The 16,443-nt window shown below is 50.1% G+C and overlaps 1 protein-coding gene across 1 annotated transcript in view; it reads left to right on the top strand.

Annotated features, from left to right (window-relative positions):
• Nucleotides 1-16,116, top strand: part of VCL (vinculin) — a 105,258-nt gene extending 89,142 nt beyond the window's left edge. Inside the window, exons 15-21 of the mRNA XM_084904840.1 lie at nt 1,476-1,584; nt 2,698-3,000; nt 4,112-4,236; nt 5,697-5,882; nt 11,225-11,428; nt 11,836-11,940; nt 14,070-16,116. Of these exons, the coding sequence (XP_084760966.1) occupies nt 1,476-1,584; nt 2,698-3,000; nt 4,112-4,236; nt 5,697-5,882; nt 11,225-11,428; nt 11,836-11,940; nt 14,070-14,216 (1,179 nt within the window). The 3' untranslated portion in view covers nt 14,217-16,116. The remainder of the gene's footprint in view (nt 1-1,475; nt 1,585-2,697; nt 3,001-4,111; nt 4,237-5,696; nt 5,883-11,224; nt 11,429-11,835; nt 11,941-14,069) is intronic.
• The last annotated feature ends 327 nt before the right edge of the window (nt 16,117-16,443 follow it).

The following is a 16,443-nucleotide window of genomic DNA, read 5'->3' as shown; positions in this document are numbered from 1 at the left end:
CATATAACCAAGATATAGCTAGTAGGCTGTAAGCAGTATACTGGACAAGTGGGAGCAAAAGAAAACAAATTGGACAGGAATTAAAGTTCTGATAGGTAATCGGTGTTCTTAAAAATATCAGTTCAGCACCATTTAGCATGGTTTGTGTATTTTTCCTTCTAAGCAGATTATAGAAAACTCATTACTAGTTTTTCATCAGAGGCACTCAGATACTTGCTGAGTGCCTCTGATGCATTAGGAGCTGGGCTGGGCTTTGGTGGGGACTCATCGGGAGAAATAGGGAAGAGAGCGTGTCTTTTCATCATGCAACTTTTGCCCAAATGGCATGTTAACAAGTTTCATTCTCTTGAAAAGTCACACTTCTCCAACGTTTAAAAAACCTTCCATAAAATATGAACATCTAATTTTCTTTAAAAATTTTCATGAGATACGAAGTATAAAGCATAATAGTTTAGTTTTTTTTTTGGTATAAAAATAAGATTTCTAAAAAAGAGAGACAGAAAACTAGACTTAGACACCAACTGTGGACTTTGGAGCAAGGACTTTGGAGACAGATCTGGACATGGAATCTTCTGTGATCTTGAGTTTCCTCACCTGGAAAAGGGAGATAATTCTTTCCTAACATGTTGTCCTGAGGGTTAAGAGGATGAGTGTGCAGCCTGTAACTTACCTCATACTCAGTAGACGCTAGTCCCTTAGTCCCTTCCCCCAGTGCCATCAGTGACCACGGGGGAGCTCTGGAGCCAGTCACTGAAGTTTTCTGAGTCTTGGCTTTGCAATTATAAAATGAGAAAGTACCTGTCCTGTCTCTAGGTTGTGAGGACTTAGTAAGGTAATAGTTGTGAAAGCACTTTGTTAACTGTAGACAGTTTTTGTAAATATTCATTTAATGAGTTTTGAGTAGTGTTTAGTACCTTTTTAAAAAAATGCTTTTATTTACAATATTTTTTAAAATGGATTTTTAGAGAGAGAGGAAGAGAAAGGGAGATAGAAACATCAATGAAAGAGAAACATCAACATCACTGGCTGCGTCCTGCATGCCCCCTGTTGGGGATTGAACATGAAACCCAGGCATGTGCCCTGCCCGGGAATTGAACCAGTAACTTCTGGGTGAATGGGTCAACGCTCAACGACTGAGCCATGGTGGCTGGGCAGTATCTTTCTCAATGGTGCTTTTGAAGATGAAAACTTGACACCAAGGGCTTAATAGCACTTTTGTGTATATTCTAAGGTATCAACTGAACACCCATTTACTTTGTCACTTTTTAAAATTTCTTAAAATCAGGCTGTGCCCAGAAAACCTTTTGCCTGGGGAGCTATTTGTGGGACCAAACCTAACGTGTTCAGTCTGAAGAGACCTCCTGATTTTTGGCTTTATAGCGCCACCTGCAGGGAGAGAGGAGAAGGCTTCGCCATGGGCTCCTATGGGAGTGGAAGGGTGCCCTGGTGTTTAAAGGTGGTTTTGTCATTGCCAGGTCGTCTCCGCCGCTCGCATCCTGCTCAGGAACCCCGGAAACCAAGCCGCCTACGAACATTTTGAGACCATGAAGAACCAGTGGATCGACAATGTTGAAAAGATGACAGGTAGAGTTGTGTGCGGAGTCCTCGTCTAATCCGTGGCGCGGGTCCTGAGAAACCCGAGCGGGCCGGCTGTGTTTCTCAGCTGTAATTGGATGAAGGGACGGTCATGTGCTCGGCGGTGTACTTGGCCCTGATTAAGGCTGCGCAGCAGCGGCTTCTCATTCAAGCCTTGCAACTCTGTCTGAAGAGAGACTCTCTGAGTCCCTTTCATTCCCATGCCGCCCTCCCGGTGTGATGTGTATTGTTACAGCTCCTATCTCCCCTTTGAATAGTGTCTTTGCTCAGGCTGAGCCAGAGTTTGGTTTCAGAGGCCAGAAGGCGGTGTTTGTGGATACAGTAAGTGTCCCTGTCATTTTCAGTGGGTTCACATTTCAAGGAACCACAATAGCTACCATTTAATACAACTTGTCTCAGAGTTTCCTCCAACTCATCAACTACGTCGTTTAAAAAAAAAAAGAAAAAAAAAGAAGAAGAAAACAGCAACACCTACAGACCCGTGCCTGTGCAGTGGCAGTGGCACCTCGGAGTCTTCTTCACTCCGTGGAGGGAGGGAGAGGAGAGGAGAGGCGGATGTAGGCTCCCTGCCGCCCTGCAGAGCCTGCTGTGACCGGGTCCGGGGCCCATAGCAGCCAGAGATGAAAGTGGAGCTGCTGAGGTGCCTAAAGAGAGGTAACAGACACGAGGAGCAGGCTGCGAGGGTTATTGGAGTCCTCCCGTGGCTCAGCTGGGCCACTCCACGCTGCCAACAAGCAACAGATGGCTGGGGAGTAAGATGGGAGGGAGAAAATGTTAGCAACAGATAATGTGGCGAAGGCTCCCAGCGCAGTCCTTGTTTCCTCCCGAGGCCGTCGCAGTTCTGCCTGTCTGTGGCAGATGAGAGGCGGCCAGTGACCGCTGCTGTGTGGATGCCGTGAGTCCCGGTGGCCTCCGGGGCCACAGCTCCGTGTGTCTCACCGTGGCATTCACCTGGAAGCCTTGGACTGTGTACGAAGGACTTTGAGCTGAAGGAGAGGATTCTGGGTATTGTGCTTCCACATCAGAGACTTGGACACCTGGGTTTTGGAGTCTCAGTTCTTCAGAATAGAAACTAAAACTGCATTTCTGTTCTCCTGACAGGGCTGGTGGACGAAGCGATCGACACCAAATCTCTGTTGGATGCTTCCGAAGAAGCCATCAAAAAAGACCTGGACAAGTGCAAAGTGGCCATGGCCAACATCCAGCCTCAGATGCTGGTCGCTGGGGCAACCAGCATTGCTCGCCGGGCCAACAGGATCCTGCTGGTGGCGAAGAGGGAGGTGGAGAACTCTGAGGACCCCAAGTTCCGGGAGGCCGTGAAAGCCGCCTCCGACGAACTGAGCAAAACCATCTCCCCGATGGTGATGGACGCGAAAGCTGTGGCCGGAAACATCTCTGACCCCGGTAAGCAGGCCTCGGGGCGGCTCTCTCAGCTGAGAGGTTAGTCAGGAAGCTGGCAGCGCTGAGAGGATTGGGAACCCCCTGCCATCACCTACAAAGTCTGGGAGCAACACGTTAGTTTGAGAATACTGGGTTAATCCCTTCCTGTCCACAATAATACTGGGCAGGGTGCTTTCTGCAATATTGGTAGTTGTTTTGTAAGCTAGTCTCTCTGGACCAGCTTCTCTGCACTTGATCATGTTGCCTGACTAACATAGCGCCTGGCCCTGTTTAGTCATTATTTTGGAAATTTCTCAAAAGATACGTGATCACCAATCTACCAACTGTTTAGCTTATGTAACTGGCATCATTTCTCTTCTGCTTTTCTTCTCTGTAAAACGTTCTCTATTTCTGTCAAATCTTTGGGGCTTACTTTGTTTGACCTTTGGTTCTCCTGGTTCTCCATAAAAAAAAAAAAAATCGGGGTTTTCTTTTGTTGAATTATATCGTATTTTCATCTCTCCTACTAAAGGTGTTACCACTCCTTTGCTTGGAAACATCTGAATTCCTTTCTGTTCCTAGCATTCGATGTTTCCATCCTTGTCTGGGTAGGATGCAGTCATCCCTAGCACAGGCTGAACCCTGCTTGCATCCTCAACCCATCACCACCACGGACATACTCGGTTTCCTAAGGGAGTTCCTAATAGTTTGAGTGGATTCCTGAATCCCAGGTAACCGGACACAGTTAGTAGTAGCAGCTCAACATAGGGGTTAACCGGCTGAGTGCCAAGTGCAGCAAAGGAGCGGGGAGAAAGGTGAGAAGAGCTGTGGGAATGCATGCTCAGTCGGACACTGTTATCTCCCCTGTCTGAGCCGGCAGGCTTATCTCCTAGGAGAAGTGACGAGCACCAGCTGAGCCCAGTGTTCACGCCCAGCAATGTCCCGAGTGCTCCTTAGCTGTACAGGCAAGAGGGCGTCCTCCTTGCCTCACCTCCCTTCCCCTCAGCCACTGCCTGCAGGCGTACTGGCAGCCTCACATCCAGCTTTTGTTCATGGAAACCAGTTCTGCTGCTGGACAGACAGTGCTCCCGGGCACTGACCTGCCCAGCTGAGAGTGAGGGCGTCTTGTGTTTAGGCCTGCAAAAGAGCTTCCTGGACTCGGGATACCGGATCCTGGGAGCGGTGGCCAAGGTCAGAGAAGCCTTCCAACCCCAGGAGCCTGACTTCCCACCTCCTCCGCCAGACCTTGAGCAGCTCCGCGTAAGTTACCTGGGAGACGGGAGGGTGAGCAGCAGGGTGTGGGGTGCAGCAAGAGAAAGGCAGATTGTGTTCTGGAGCCTCAGCCAGCAGGGGCCTTTGTTTAGCCTTTGCTTGCATCTCAGAGGCACCACTTGACTTCCAGTCCTGAGTCTAGTGAGTCCTAACCCAGTGCTCCTGCCTGGTGTGCGTGGGTGGGCGGGACTCTGGGAGCGGCCTCCTGCGATGGGGAGTGACGGGGAGTCATGGGAGCCCGGGAGCTGGCGTGGTAAGTGTGGATGTGATGTTGAGGTGTTTGTGGGCCAGGTGGTGGGGTGGGGAAACAGTCTGCACCACTGGTGGTGAGGTTTTAGGCATTCCCAGCTGATAATGGCAAAACTGAGATGGTTAGAATCTCATGTAGGTTCTTCTCGCCTATACTTGATATTTTTAGTAACAAAAGCAATACGATACTTTTATTATTAAAAAGGTTTGACCCTCTCCCCAACTATAATGTAAAATCTTTTGATGTCTTCCAAAGTGGAATGAATTTATTCTTCTATAGGTAGATGGTTGAGGGGGAGGTTAGCTGGGCATTATCTTGTAGATACAAATTCTAAAATCAGAAATGGTGACTATTTTTAGACATTTACTCTGATATTATATTGAAAATAGCTTGACTTTGGGAATAGCTTATCAAAGCATTAATTTGATTTAGTAATGTAAGTAAAAGATGTAATTTTCTAAGTTGGCTGAGAACAAAATTGGGTCACTGGGCCCATAGGTAAGGAACCGTGCTTCCCTGGCCTCCAGTGCTTCCTTTATTCCTTCCAGTTGGGCTGTTAGGCCAGGATGGCTATTCTGGGATGGCTTTTATTTATTTGTTTATTTATTTTTTTTTATTAATTTCAGAGAGAAAGGGAGAGGGAGAGGGAAAGGGAGAGAAACATCAATGAGGAGAGGGAATCATTGATCAGCTGCCTCCTGCACGCCCCCTACTGGGGATCAAGCGCACAACCTGGGCATGTGCCCTGACTGGGAATCGAACCGTGACCTCCTGGTTCCTAGGTCGATGCTCAACCACTGAGCCATATCACCCGGGCTGGGATGGCTTCTTACGTGATCCATAGAGTCAAGACATTTAGAATCAAGAGGTCATTTGATCTAGCTGCCCCTGCTTATCAGAGGAGAAGTTACTTGCCTATGCAGCTTCCCCTCAACCAGCTCTTAGATCTTCCTTGAGAATCCTCAGTCTGAGAGCACTGTGCACACCTCCCTGGGATATGTCCAGAACAATAGCTGCGAGCTTTTTGTGGAGGAAAAAGAAAGAAAATGGAAGCAGGTGGTCACTGTGCTCAGTGTGGGTGGTCTTCTGTGGAATGCATGTGGGTGGCTTTTCTGGAGATCCTTTTTAGAGGAAAGGAAAGAATTCTGGGGGGAGTCGTTCCTGGGGCTTTGCTTACAGCCTGGTAATTCTTTCTTAGCTGACAGATGAGTTTGCTCCTCCCAAACCGCCCCTGCCTGAGGGGGAGGTCCCGCCGCCCAGGCCCCCACCACCGGAGGAGAAGGATGAGGAGTTCCCCGAGCAGAAGGCCGGGGAGGTGATTAACCAGCCGATGATGATGGCCGCCCGGCAGCTCCACGACGAAGCTCGCAAGTGGTCCAGCAAGGTAAGCAGCAAGGCTTTCCTTGGTGAGAAAGGACGGAGAGCCGCTCACCACTCCCGGAAGGGAGACTGGTTGGAAGGTCACCCCCTCCGTTTCGGTTCCTGTTGTTGCCATAGTGCGGTCCTCTTCCTCTCCGTGCTTTGGTGAGACGTCCCTGGTGCCTGACGGTTCTCCTTCCAGCAGCACCCGGGAGAGCGGGGAAGCTGTGCTGGAGGAGACGGTTCTGTGCATCAGGGTGTCAGGGGCCTCACCCTGGGCATATGGCGTCTTTTAAAAACCGCTTTTCTTTCCCGGGGTTGCGGAATGCTTTAGATGCTCTTGCTAATTACGGTATCATCTCTCCAAACACGAAACTGTCTCCTGTGGGCTCTGCTACAGCTGGATGCAATGTTGACATTTTCCCTGTTTTTTCATAGAAGCAAGTAGATTGTGTCTTAGGAGCCATGTCCCTTTCTCAGAATCCTCTCTCTCCTCAACTCAAGACAGCTCCAGGCTAATTCCGCTCAACAAACATGAAAGTGTTCATATTAGCGTGGTTGGTGGAAATGTGGATGTTACAGCAGTCATGGCTCGTGAATAACTTAGCCTCTTTCCCCCTCAGTGCTGAAAAGTGAGTGGTAGCTTTTCTAGAACATTGTTCTAACCTTGCAGGGAAATGTAGTCCTAACTCAGTTCTTACTCTCCCTAATAGGACCCTTGATCTTTATTCCACCGTCCATTTGCCTTGTTCTTTTCACACCCTCAGCCGCTCAAGTTCTCCTACTGAACATCGCTCCCCAGGGTCGACATGCAGCTGATCTTGTTTTTTTTTTTGGTGTGTGTGTGTGTGTGTGTGTGTGTGTGTGTGCGTGTTGTTTTTTTCAGGCTGTTTTTTTTTTTTTTTTAACTCTCTATTTTTCTGAACTGTTAGCTCTGAGCCCAGGTTCTAAGAAGGAATGACCTTGCTGGTGTTGGAGCTGGCCGGTGCATTATTTGTAATTGTGTCTCTGCATTTGGGGCGTGCACACCCCTGGGACCAGTCACGGGGTGTCAGTGCACGTGGGGAGGGAGGGGAGGAGCCACAATGAAGGTTGATTTTACTCAAAGCTTTTAAAGCGAATTTAAATTACATTGCCTTAAACCCAGAGATGTTGTGCAGCAGAACACACAGCATGTGTGAATTGTAAAGATGGAGATAAAGCTTGGGGGCAAACAGCATTGGCTGTCACGTGTACCGTGCTTTGCCATTTGTGGCCAGAAGTCCTTAGGTCTGGCTGTCTCCGCAGGGTCGGAGCGTCAGGAGGAGGCTGGCTGTGAGCTGTGTGAAGCCAGGCTCTGCTTGAACCGTGTGTGTTTTGGGGGGGTGGTATGTGTCAGTGTGCCTTTATCTGTGTGTGTTCACTTTGGGACTCTGAGCCCCAGAGCAGTGAGCTGGCCTGTCCTTGAGGCGTGGGGATGGATGCCGGTGGAGACCGAGCTTAGGTGACAGGATGTAGATGGTAGGTGAGTCCACGTTTGCCCCGAATCCTCCAACTTTGTCATCCCCCGATGAGACAGGTTTCCTGTGCAGGATAAGGCCTGTAGGAGTGACAGCAACCTCACATAAAACTCCACACAGGCTTCATCTTCCTCTCATGAGAGATGTTCGATGCAATGAGTCCGTGCTCACTGTTTTTTAAATAAGTGGTTCTGCTTGGTGAGGCAATTCCTTTTCTCCCCCAGCCTACTGTCAGCATCGGATCTTTCGCACTCCTCCCTGGCCCTTCAGAATCCCTGTCCCTGGCAGTAAATTCATCCTCTCCCCGTCCGGCTTCTGTTCTCTCATGGGCACCGATGGGCTCCTCTGAGCTCAGCCTGGGCCAGCTGCCAAGTCCATGTATTGTCTTATCTGTGAAATATGTAAATTGAGTGTGGAGTGAGTGAGAAGCCTATCTAGCAACAGGGGAGATAGGCTGTACCCAGGGCCAGCAGTGGACACATGTGAGATGGTGGGAGCATTGCCTCTGAAGGCCTCGAGGAGAGAGAGAGCTGGTCTGAAGGGCGGGCTTCCCCTATGATGGAAGGCTGGACCAGGGGTCTCTGGACAGTGGGAACTTGATGAATCCTTTTCACTGTGTTTGTTTTCTTGCCTTTTTCCTGGCTTGCTATCCATTGCCTCCAATGTATATATATTTAATGTTTTTATTGATTTTTTAGAGAGAGAGGAAGGGAGAAGGTTAGATAGACAGAAAAATCAATGAGGTAGAAACATCATTGATCGGCTGCCTCCTGCACGCCCCCTAGTGGGGATGGTGCCCATAACCCAGGCATGTGCTGCATGTGCTACCAGGGACAGAGAATCGGAACCAGCAACTTCTTGGTTCATGGGTTGATGCTTAACCACTGAGCAACACAAGCCAGGCTGTTGTATCACTTTTAATTGTGGGACTTTTACCTCCTGAAGGAAATATTAATTCGCACCCAGCAGCTGCAGAGCTGATTCCAGTCACTTCCTGTGTCCTAAAGATGCACAGCATCACCCATACTTCACTCTGCTCAAAGCCTGTGTGACTGAATTTACCTTTTCTCTCTGGATTCCTTTTAAAAGCAGTGAGCTGCAGAGCTGATCCCAGTCACTTCCTGTGTCCTAAAGATGCACAGCATCACCCATACTTCACTCTGCTCAAAGCCTGTGTGACTGAATTTACCTTTTCTCTCTGGATTCCTTTTAAAAGCAGTGAGCTATTGTGTAGTTGTTAGGTTCCCCCAAAATATTGTGACTTGAGAATTATTCTTGGCAAGTTCAGTGTCAGTAGTAAGTGTATAAAAAAGGGATGCCACTTGCTTTCGTAGTGTAACCGTTTCCCTGGAAACCCTTTGCCACCGGTGTGAGTCTCCTTCCTTTGCTCATGTGAACAGGGGGCTTGGCCTGGCGCTGGAGGCAGGGATTCCCCTTCCGCGGAGCGCGGCTCACCGGGCTCCTGTAGAACACGCCGTCTCCGCCAGCTTTGGGTACTAAACCAGCAGCAGCCAGTGCCCCCAGCCCTGCTGCTCGCACTAACACTGTCCCTGTTTCTCATCCTTCCCGCCATCGACAAAGCCGGGCCCCCCCGCCGCGGAGGTAGGTATAGGCGTTGTAGCTGAGGCAGACGCGGCTGATGCTGTCGGGTTCCCTGTCCCCCCTGACATGGAAGACGATTATGAACCTGAGCTGCTGTTAATGTCATCCAATCAGCCGGTCAACCAGCCCATTCTGGCCGCGGCTCAGTCATTGCACCGGGAAGCCACCAAGTGGTCTAGTAAGGTACTGGCTAGCACCCCCGGGTGGGGCTGCTCCCTCTGCATCCGGCCATGTGCAGCCTTGACACATTGCATCACTCGTGGTCTGTGCGGGTCCTGTGAGTCTGGGCAGGGCCAGCGTCTGTCTGTCTGCACCTTGATGTTAGGACTGGCTTCACAGTTTGACAGGTCTGCTCATGCCAGGTTAAGGGGCTTGCATTTATGTCTGAGGGCAGGAGAGAGCTGGGGTCACTTTTTGAAAGGATTCTTCTTTTTTTTTTTTTAACCAACCTCATGGCCACTATGGGAAGCTTATAGCCCTTGGGCAGCCATGGATGCGCCTCTCAATGACTTGCAGGTCAGAAACCATTGCAGATTGCAGACCGTTAAGAGGTCACCTGGCCTGCCGGTTGAGCTTTGCATGTCTCCCCCTCCCCCACTGACCTCTCCCTGATGCACTGGTGGCTCGGCAGAGCTGGTCATGGTGAGAAGCCGCTTCCTGTGGCAGCTCCCTGGGAGGGCTGCTTGCTGCCCTGCACTTGGCTGAGTGGCCGCTCTGGCCTTATTGGGAGCCCACCGGGACAGGGGCTTGTTGACGGCCTGACCAGGTTTCAGTGGGAGGGGCTGGAGTTGGGGCAGAGAGCGCTCAAGGCTGCAGGACTGGCAGCAACAGAGCTTTGGCCTTGGAGACTGGACCAAAGCTACTGTGGGGTGTGGGCGTGGGGGGATCACTTTTTTTTCTCCTTGAAGGTGGCATGTTGCAAGAAAGGGTTTGAAGAGTAATGGGTGATAACTAACCTTGGCATTGCACTGTCTTCTAACAAGGTCTTGAAGTCTTAGAATGACCCCAGGGCTGCACTGGAAGAGGTGGGCCCAGGCGGCTTGTCTAACACCTTGTTCCCGACCTCACGTACCTGTTCCCAGCCTCAGTCCTGCCTGAGATGTCACACACCCTATATCAGTGCTCGGCCGCGCCCTGGTGCCTGTGCAGTCCGGCACAGCGCACTGCGTGCCCGGTCTGTGTACGCCTCACTGCATCGTACAAGACGGAGAAGCATGAGGGGAAAAATGAGGAGGGCCTGGCCTCCCGGGCAGTTTGAACAATGCAGTGGTTACTTTTGGTTGTTATTGGCCAAAAGAGAGCCTTTTGAGGACACACAAAGTAAATTGGTTCCCCATTTCTTTATTGACCCGTAAGGGTTTTAATGAACCAAAATGCCACCTCTGAGCTGAACTGCTGTTAGTTGGAATGGGGGTTCCATTTACAGCTCGACTCATGATTTCATTTTCCTGATGACTGACTCCTAGAGCACCTTCTTCGCTGAAGTTTTCTTTAGTTGCAGCCACCTATCTGAGGGGATGGAAGAATTGATTATTGGCCTTTCTTATTATGAAATTAAAACAGTATGTTCCCATAGGCCAGTGGAGGGCAAACCGTGGCTCTCGAGCCGTGAGCCGAGGTTTGCTGCTCTGTTGACCAATGAGTTTGTTGTCCACTGCCGTAGGCTAACTGGGCAAACAAGAAGTAGAGGGAGGGTAGGAGCCGTCTAGGTCACAAAATACATCTTTTTTCCTCGTGGCCGATAATGGTTACTGGGCTTTAAATTCTGGTTTGGCAGAGACAGCCCTTGGCTGCTCTTGGTAATAAGGGCGAGGATGAAGAGGGCGAGTTCAGCATCTGGAGTGGCCCCTCTGTATTTTTCCCCTCAGGCCAGTTCTACCGCTTCTCCCAGAGGAAAGGGAATGCCTTTTAACCAGCCTCGTGTCCGTCCCCATTTCATTGACACGATTAACCCGGAGGTGCTGACGTGCTTGTCTAGTGCTATGCCTGGGGCACACGGGCCCTTTCAGACTGATCCCAGTTCTTCCTCTTCAGCCAGGTGATCTCTCTCCCACTCTCTCCAGAGTGCTAGGGCGAGTGCCCTGGCTTGCTGTCCTCTCTCTCCTGTGCTGTCCATGCCCCTGAGAGCGTCTCTTCATCCTCTTCTCACCTTGCAGAGGACTGCCGGAGCAGCAGGCTCCCTTCTCTCCTCTCCGTGCTCCCACTTCCTTCCCTCACGTGGCCGCAGTGTGGGCTGAGCTCACCCTGTGTGTTTGCCTCTCTCTAGGGCAATGACATCATTGCAGCAGCCAAGCGCATGGCTCTGCTGATGGCTGAGATGTCTCGGCTGGTGAGAGGAGGCAGTGGTACCAAGCGGGCATTGATCCAGTGTGCCAAGGACATCGCCAAGGCCTCAGATGAGGTGACTCGGTTGGCCAAGGAGGTTGCCAAGCAATGCACAGATAAGCGGATTAGAACCAACCTCTTACAGGTACTCAGGGGCGCGCGCGCGCGCGCGCGTGTGTGTCTGTGTGTGTGTGTGTGTGTGTTGGCGTCAGGGTGGTGGGATGAGGGAGGGAGAAAAGCAGGAAAGAGGAAAGTGGGTGAAGAAGGAGGAGGCATGTCAGAGTGGAAAGATGCAGCAGAAAAGGGAAATACACGTGTGTTTGGGAAAGGCAGATCCAGGGAAGTTTATTTCCTAGTCAAAGGAAAGAATCTCAGTGCTTCCATTTCTGGACAAAGAGACTATACTGATCTTTAGAAGGAAGCTGGTGGAATCCTGCTGCTAATTTATTGAGTGCCTTCTGCACACCAGCCACTGGGAATACAGAGGCGAATAAGTTCTGTCCTCAAGGAACCTGTAGGCAAGAAACACGCTAACTACACATTTGTTTTCAGGTGTGTGAGCGAATCCCAACCATAAGCACCCAGCTCAAAATCCTGTCCACCGTGAAGGCCACCATGCTGGGCCGGACCAACATCAGTGACGAGGAGTCTGAGCAGGTACGCGCCGGCTGCTTCTGGCTTCTGGCCATCAGCGTCTGTGTCACTTCATAGCCATTTAATCCTGCCTTGGAGAGATTTTACCTGCGAACCGAGGCCTCAGTATGTGGGTGGAGTCCTCACCTCTCTCTGAAGGGCTTCTGTTTCGGAGAGACGCACCAGAAGTTTGGAAGTAAAGCTCCTGTGCGGCTTTGGTCGTTTTACAGGTGGGAGATGGAGGCCTAGGAGGGGTCAGCGTCTGAACCCGTTGAGTGAGGCGTGAACTCACTCTTTCCTCCCTGGCTCTCCTGAGCCTCCGGTGCCTGTGCCCTCTGGCCCACGGTCACCTTCCGGCTGGAGAGAACGTCTGCTCCCGGCTCCCTGGGGACGCCCAGTGGAGGCTTGTCAGGGACCGTGCTGACCGGGGGTGACAGACTGAAATGAAGGATGGCGGGAGGGTTCCCTTCAGCCATGCCTCTTGGAGTTGTCTTCCTTCCCTGCCCCCCGGAAAGTGGCCGGGGCTTCAGAAAGCCCTCCGACGAGCGCCTTCTCCTTCCTGTCTCTCCTCTCTAGGAGGCTCTGCCATGAGCCAGACCCCCAGCGCCTCATGGTAGGGAGCACGTGTTTTGTTGAACTGCTCAGGCGAGCTCTCCATACACTGGGTGTGTGGGTGGGACTGAGTTAAGTACTGTACAGGGTAGTTTCAAAAACAGACTCAAGCCCTCCCCGTGGGGAACTCACAGACAGCTTGGAGGGCTGTCTCTGACCTCCAGGCCAGGAGCCGAGGCTAGGGAAACGTCAGATGGGACAGCGCCAGGATTCTGCTTCCTCTACCATGCCTTAATCCCAGCTCTCCCCCCCTCTCCCCTCTCCCAACCGTGGACCTGGATCTTCACCCCTAGCTTCCAGGCACTGTAGGCAGGCGTAGGCACTGGGCTGCTTCCTCTCATGTGGCCTCTTCTGCCCCAAGAAAAGGAAGGTGAGAAGCCAGGGAAGGATAAGGCTCAGAATTTCAGACTTACTTAAATAACCAACAAAAATGTATCTTGGGAGTTTCTACTGTGTTCTGTTAAGTAGTCCAATGAAGAAAGATAGAAACTGAGCGAGGCGGAAAAACACAGGACTGCAAGCTTATCCTGTTGTGTGAGATTGGTTGGCAAGTCTCCGACCACTCTAGGCTTCAGCCTCTTTGTTGACCAAGTGAAAAGGTCAATTTTCAGGAATCGGAGCCTATTTTTTTTTAAATTTAAATTTAAATTTATTTATTTTTCATAGTCTATTTTAGTTATGCTTCTCAGAGCCCACGAACTCTCTGATTGCATGCACAAATTTTGTAGATGTGATCATTTTTCATTAAATTGCAGGTTCTGTGGCTCAAAACTAGTTAAGAATAAAAAAAAAAGAAAAAAGAAAAAAAAGAATTACGAGCTAATGGATTAATTAGTTCTCTGACTTGCTATGGTAGAGTACCAGTGTGATTGATCCCAGTCCTGTAAGTTTGTTTATGTAGAAGATGTACTTAACTAGATCTTCGTGGATTTGTAAGGTGGTTGGTTTGTTCATTTAATTATTATTTTTTCATCCATTAATTAAATATTTATGAAATACCTCTTATGTGACAGGCACTGTCTTAACACAGAGGTATAGCCATGAGCAAGACTGACACAAATTGCTGCCCTCATGGAACTTAACTTTTAGATAAAACAAGCTGGGTAAAACGTGAAGTACATCCGTTAGTGATAATGGGTTCCTGGGAGAAAAATGAAGAATCGGAGGATGAGGACTGTTGGGAGTGGGGAAGGGGATTTAAAATAAGGTAAGCGGGGAAAGCCTCACAGGGTGACAGTGGAGTGGCATCTGAAGAAGCCGAAGGTGAGCCGAGGGAGGCCTGGCAGAGCATTTCAGGCGGAGTGCACAGCGAGACTGGAGGCGGGAGCTTGTTGGGAGGTCAGGAAGGAGTATACACGAGAGGCCTTTGGAGGGTAGCGTGCACTGTGATGGGCCAGTTTTGGGGTCTTTTTGGTGATCCAGCTAAACCACCAGTGATGTGAGCAGGTCGGGAAAGGCAGCGCAGTCCTGGCGCAGGCCGGCCCGGACGCGGGGCCGCTGCGTCAGGCACTGAGTGATGGAGAGGTCCTCTTCCCTTGCAGGCGACGGAGATGCTGGTCCACAACGCCCAGAACCTCATGCAGTCCGTGAAGGAGACTGTGCGAGAGGCCGAAGCAGCTTCAATCAAGATTCGAACGGATGCTGGATTTACACTGCGCTGGGTTAGGAAGACTCCCTGGTACCAGTAGGCGCCCGATGGGACCTGGTGGGCACAGAAACCCCTACTAAACAGTATGGAAGTGATTTGAGCTCCAGGAGCCGCCCAGCACTGCTGGGGGGGTTGAAAGCCACATCCTGGCCTGATATAACAGAAAGGAATGGGGCCTCTTCACATTAGAAAGCATTTATTCTCTTGTCATGGACACTCTGAAACGTGTCTGCATCCTCAACAGTTATACTCCTGCACATGCTCCCAATAGGCAGACTGGGTTCTAGCCCACGGACTTCACATAAGCTCAGAATCCAAGCGTGAACACTAGCCAGACACCCGCTCTTTCCTCATTCCCAGGGTACAGTGCCCCGTCTTTTCCCTTTCCCTGCTCCCTGTTCCCCCGCCAGGCTCCCGAGACCCAGGGCCCAGGCAAGTCAGTGATGGGATCACTCCAAAGTTTGTTTTGGGCTTTCCATGTTGCTGCTGACCTGCCTGTGTTCCCTGGCCGCTCCCTGGACCCTTCAGAAGTGAGCCTCACTGCTGCAGGGGAAGCTGTGGGAGACCTGGAAGAGCCTCCGTAAAGGGGTCCTGGGTTCACTTCCTACCCCTCCACCATTTAATCCTCCTTGTTTCCCATAGCATGAAATCAAATCTCCGTCTGTCGGGAGGAAATCACAGAATCACGATTGTCTTCTCCCTGCTCCTGTGCTAGGGAAACCCCTCGTTCCATACCCCCCTGCCAGGGCCAGCCAAGGTAACCACCCCACGAACACACTGTGTCCTGGTGCTCTCTGCTGTGGAGGGGCAGAGGGGCCGGGAGTCTCTCTGCCCACCGTCCCAGCAGGGCCACTCCCAGGCGCTTCCTGCTTTGTCACTGCCGGCAGAGGTCTGCGCCGAGGCCTTATCGTCAACTCTTACTGTTCTCTCTGAGCTGAAATGCTGCATTTAATTTTTAACCAAATCATGTCTCCTGTCCTTGCTTTTATATTCTTGCCCCACACCCTGCCTAAACAAGATTTTTAAAGATACATGTTTGTTCTTCTATAATTTAGAAAACATCCTGTTAATCCTTTGGAAATTCAGTCCTAAGAATTGGTGCTTGCCCCCAGGAGTGTTTAACGGACAGGCGGTCCTGTCTGAGGGACACTTCTCACCCAAGGGAGAGCGGTACTTGCAGACTGGAATTCTGGCGCTGTTGGGGATGAATCAACGGGAAATAGTCCTCAGTAATTCCTATCTCCCTCAACCCACTACAACCAAGCCCCTCGCATCTTCTCCCCCTCCTAGGTCCTTACTGTGTTCAAGAGAGTAATGGGTAAAGTACTAAATCATCACCGTACTTTTCCTATTAGCCAATGAGAGAAGCTTTTCCTCTTGCTTTTATCACTGCTGTCTAAGCATCCCCAGCACACGAAAGCATCTTTCTCCCCAAAGCCAGAACTGGGTGAGTGGAGGAAAAACCCTTGCCTCCTTCCTTCCCACCTCCAACGTGGTAGATCCCAACACGGAATGTGTAAGACCTGGTACTGTGCACTCAGGCTTCCTCTACTTCCTATTAACTGATGAAGATTTTCCAGGCCCTCGGCATATTTGGATAGTTGCTTACCTGATATAAATGCAATATTAATGCCTTTAAAGTATGAATCTATGCCAAAGATCACCTTTTGTTTTACTAAAGATTACCTAGAGGAAATAAAACATTTTCAGTTCTTCCAGTGTTTTGAGACACTGGTTTACCTTTTATGCTGATGTGCTTTTCTCTAATATCAGTGCTCAAGACACAGTGAAGCAAATTAAAAAAAAAAAAATAAAAAATCCCTGAATGATTAGACATCACCACTAAAACTACATTTATAAGCTAGGATTTGTTATATGCAAATATTTTCTGCCTTTTCTTTTGTTCTGTTTAAAACAATAAAGTGCATTTGTATAAATAACGCTTTAAATGATATTTTAGCAAGAACTTTTAGGTCATGTTTCTCCTTTTGTTTCGAAAATCTGCCAGCGGAACTAATCTTCAAGCCTAACGTTGTGCTGTAAGTAGTAGAAACCAGCCGCATGTTTACTTGACAAAGATCTGTGCAATGAAGGACACCTTTGGGGATTATATACTATAAGGGGCAAAAGTGACAGAGGTCAGCAGGAGGAGGAAAGCAGCAGGGGGTGCGGACCGTCCTCTGATTGTAGAAGTCTGCCTCATTTTAGACGATTCCAGCTCCCCATGGAGGCCATCACTGTCCCCCAGAGAGCGGAAGCTGTTACAA

The sequence above is a fragment of the Pipistrellus hanaki genome (assembly GCF_964339955.1).
Source record: "Pipistrellus hanaki genome assembly, chromosome: 14".
In the NCBI taxonomy this organism is placed as follows: Eukaryota; Metazoa; Chordata; class Mammalia; order Chiroptera; family Vespertilionidae; genus Pipistrellus; species Pipistrellus hanaki.
This window is presented reverse-complemented; position numbering and strand designations above follow the sequence as displayed.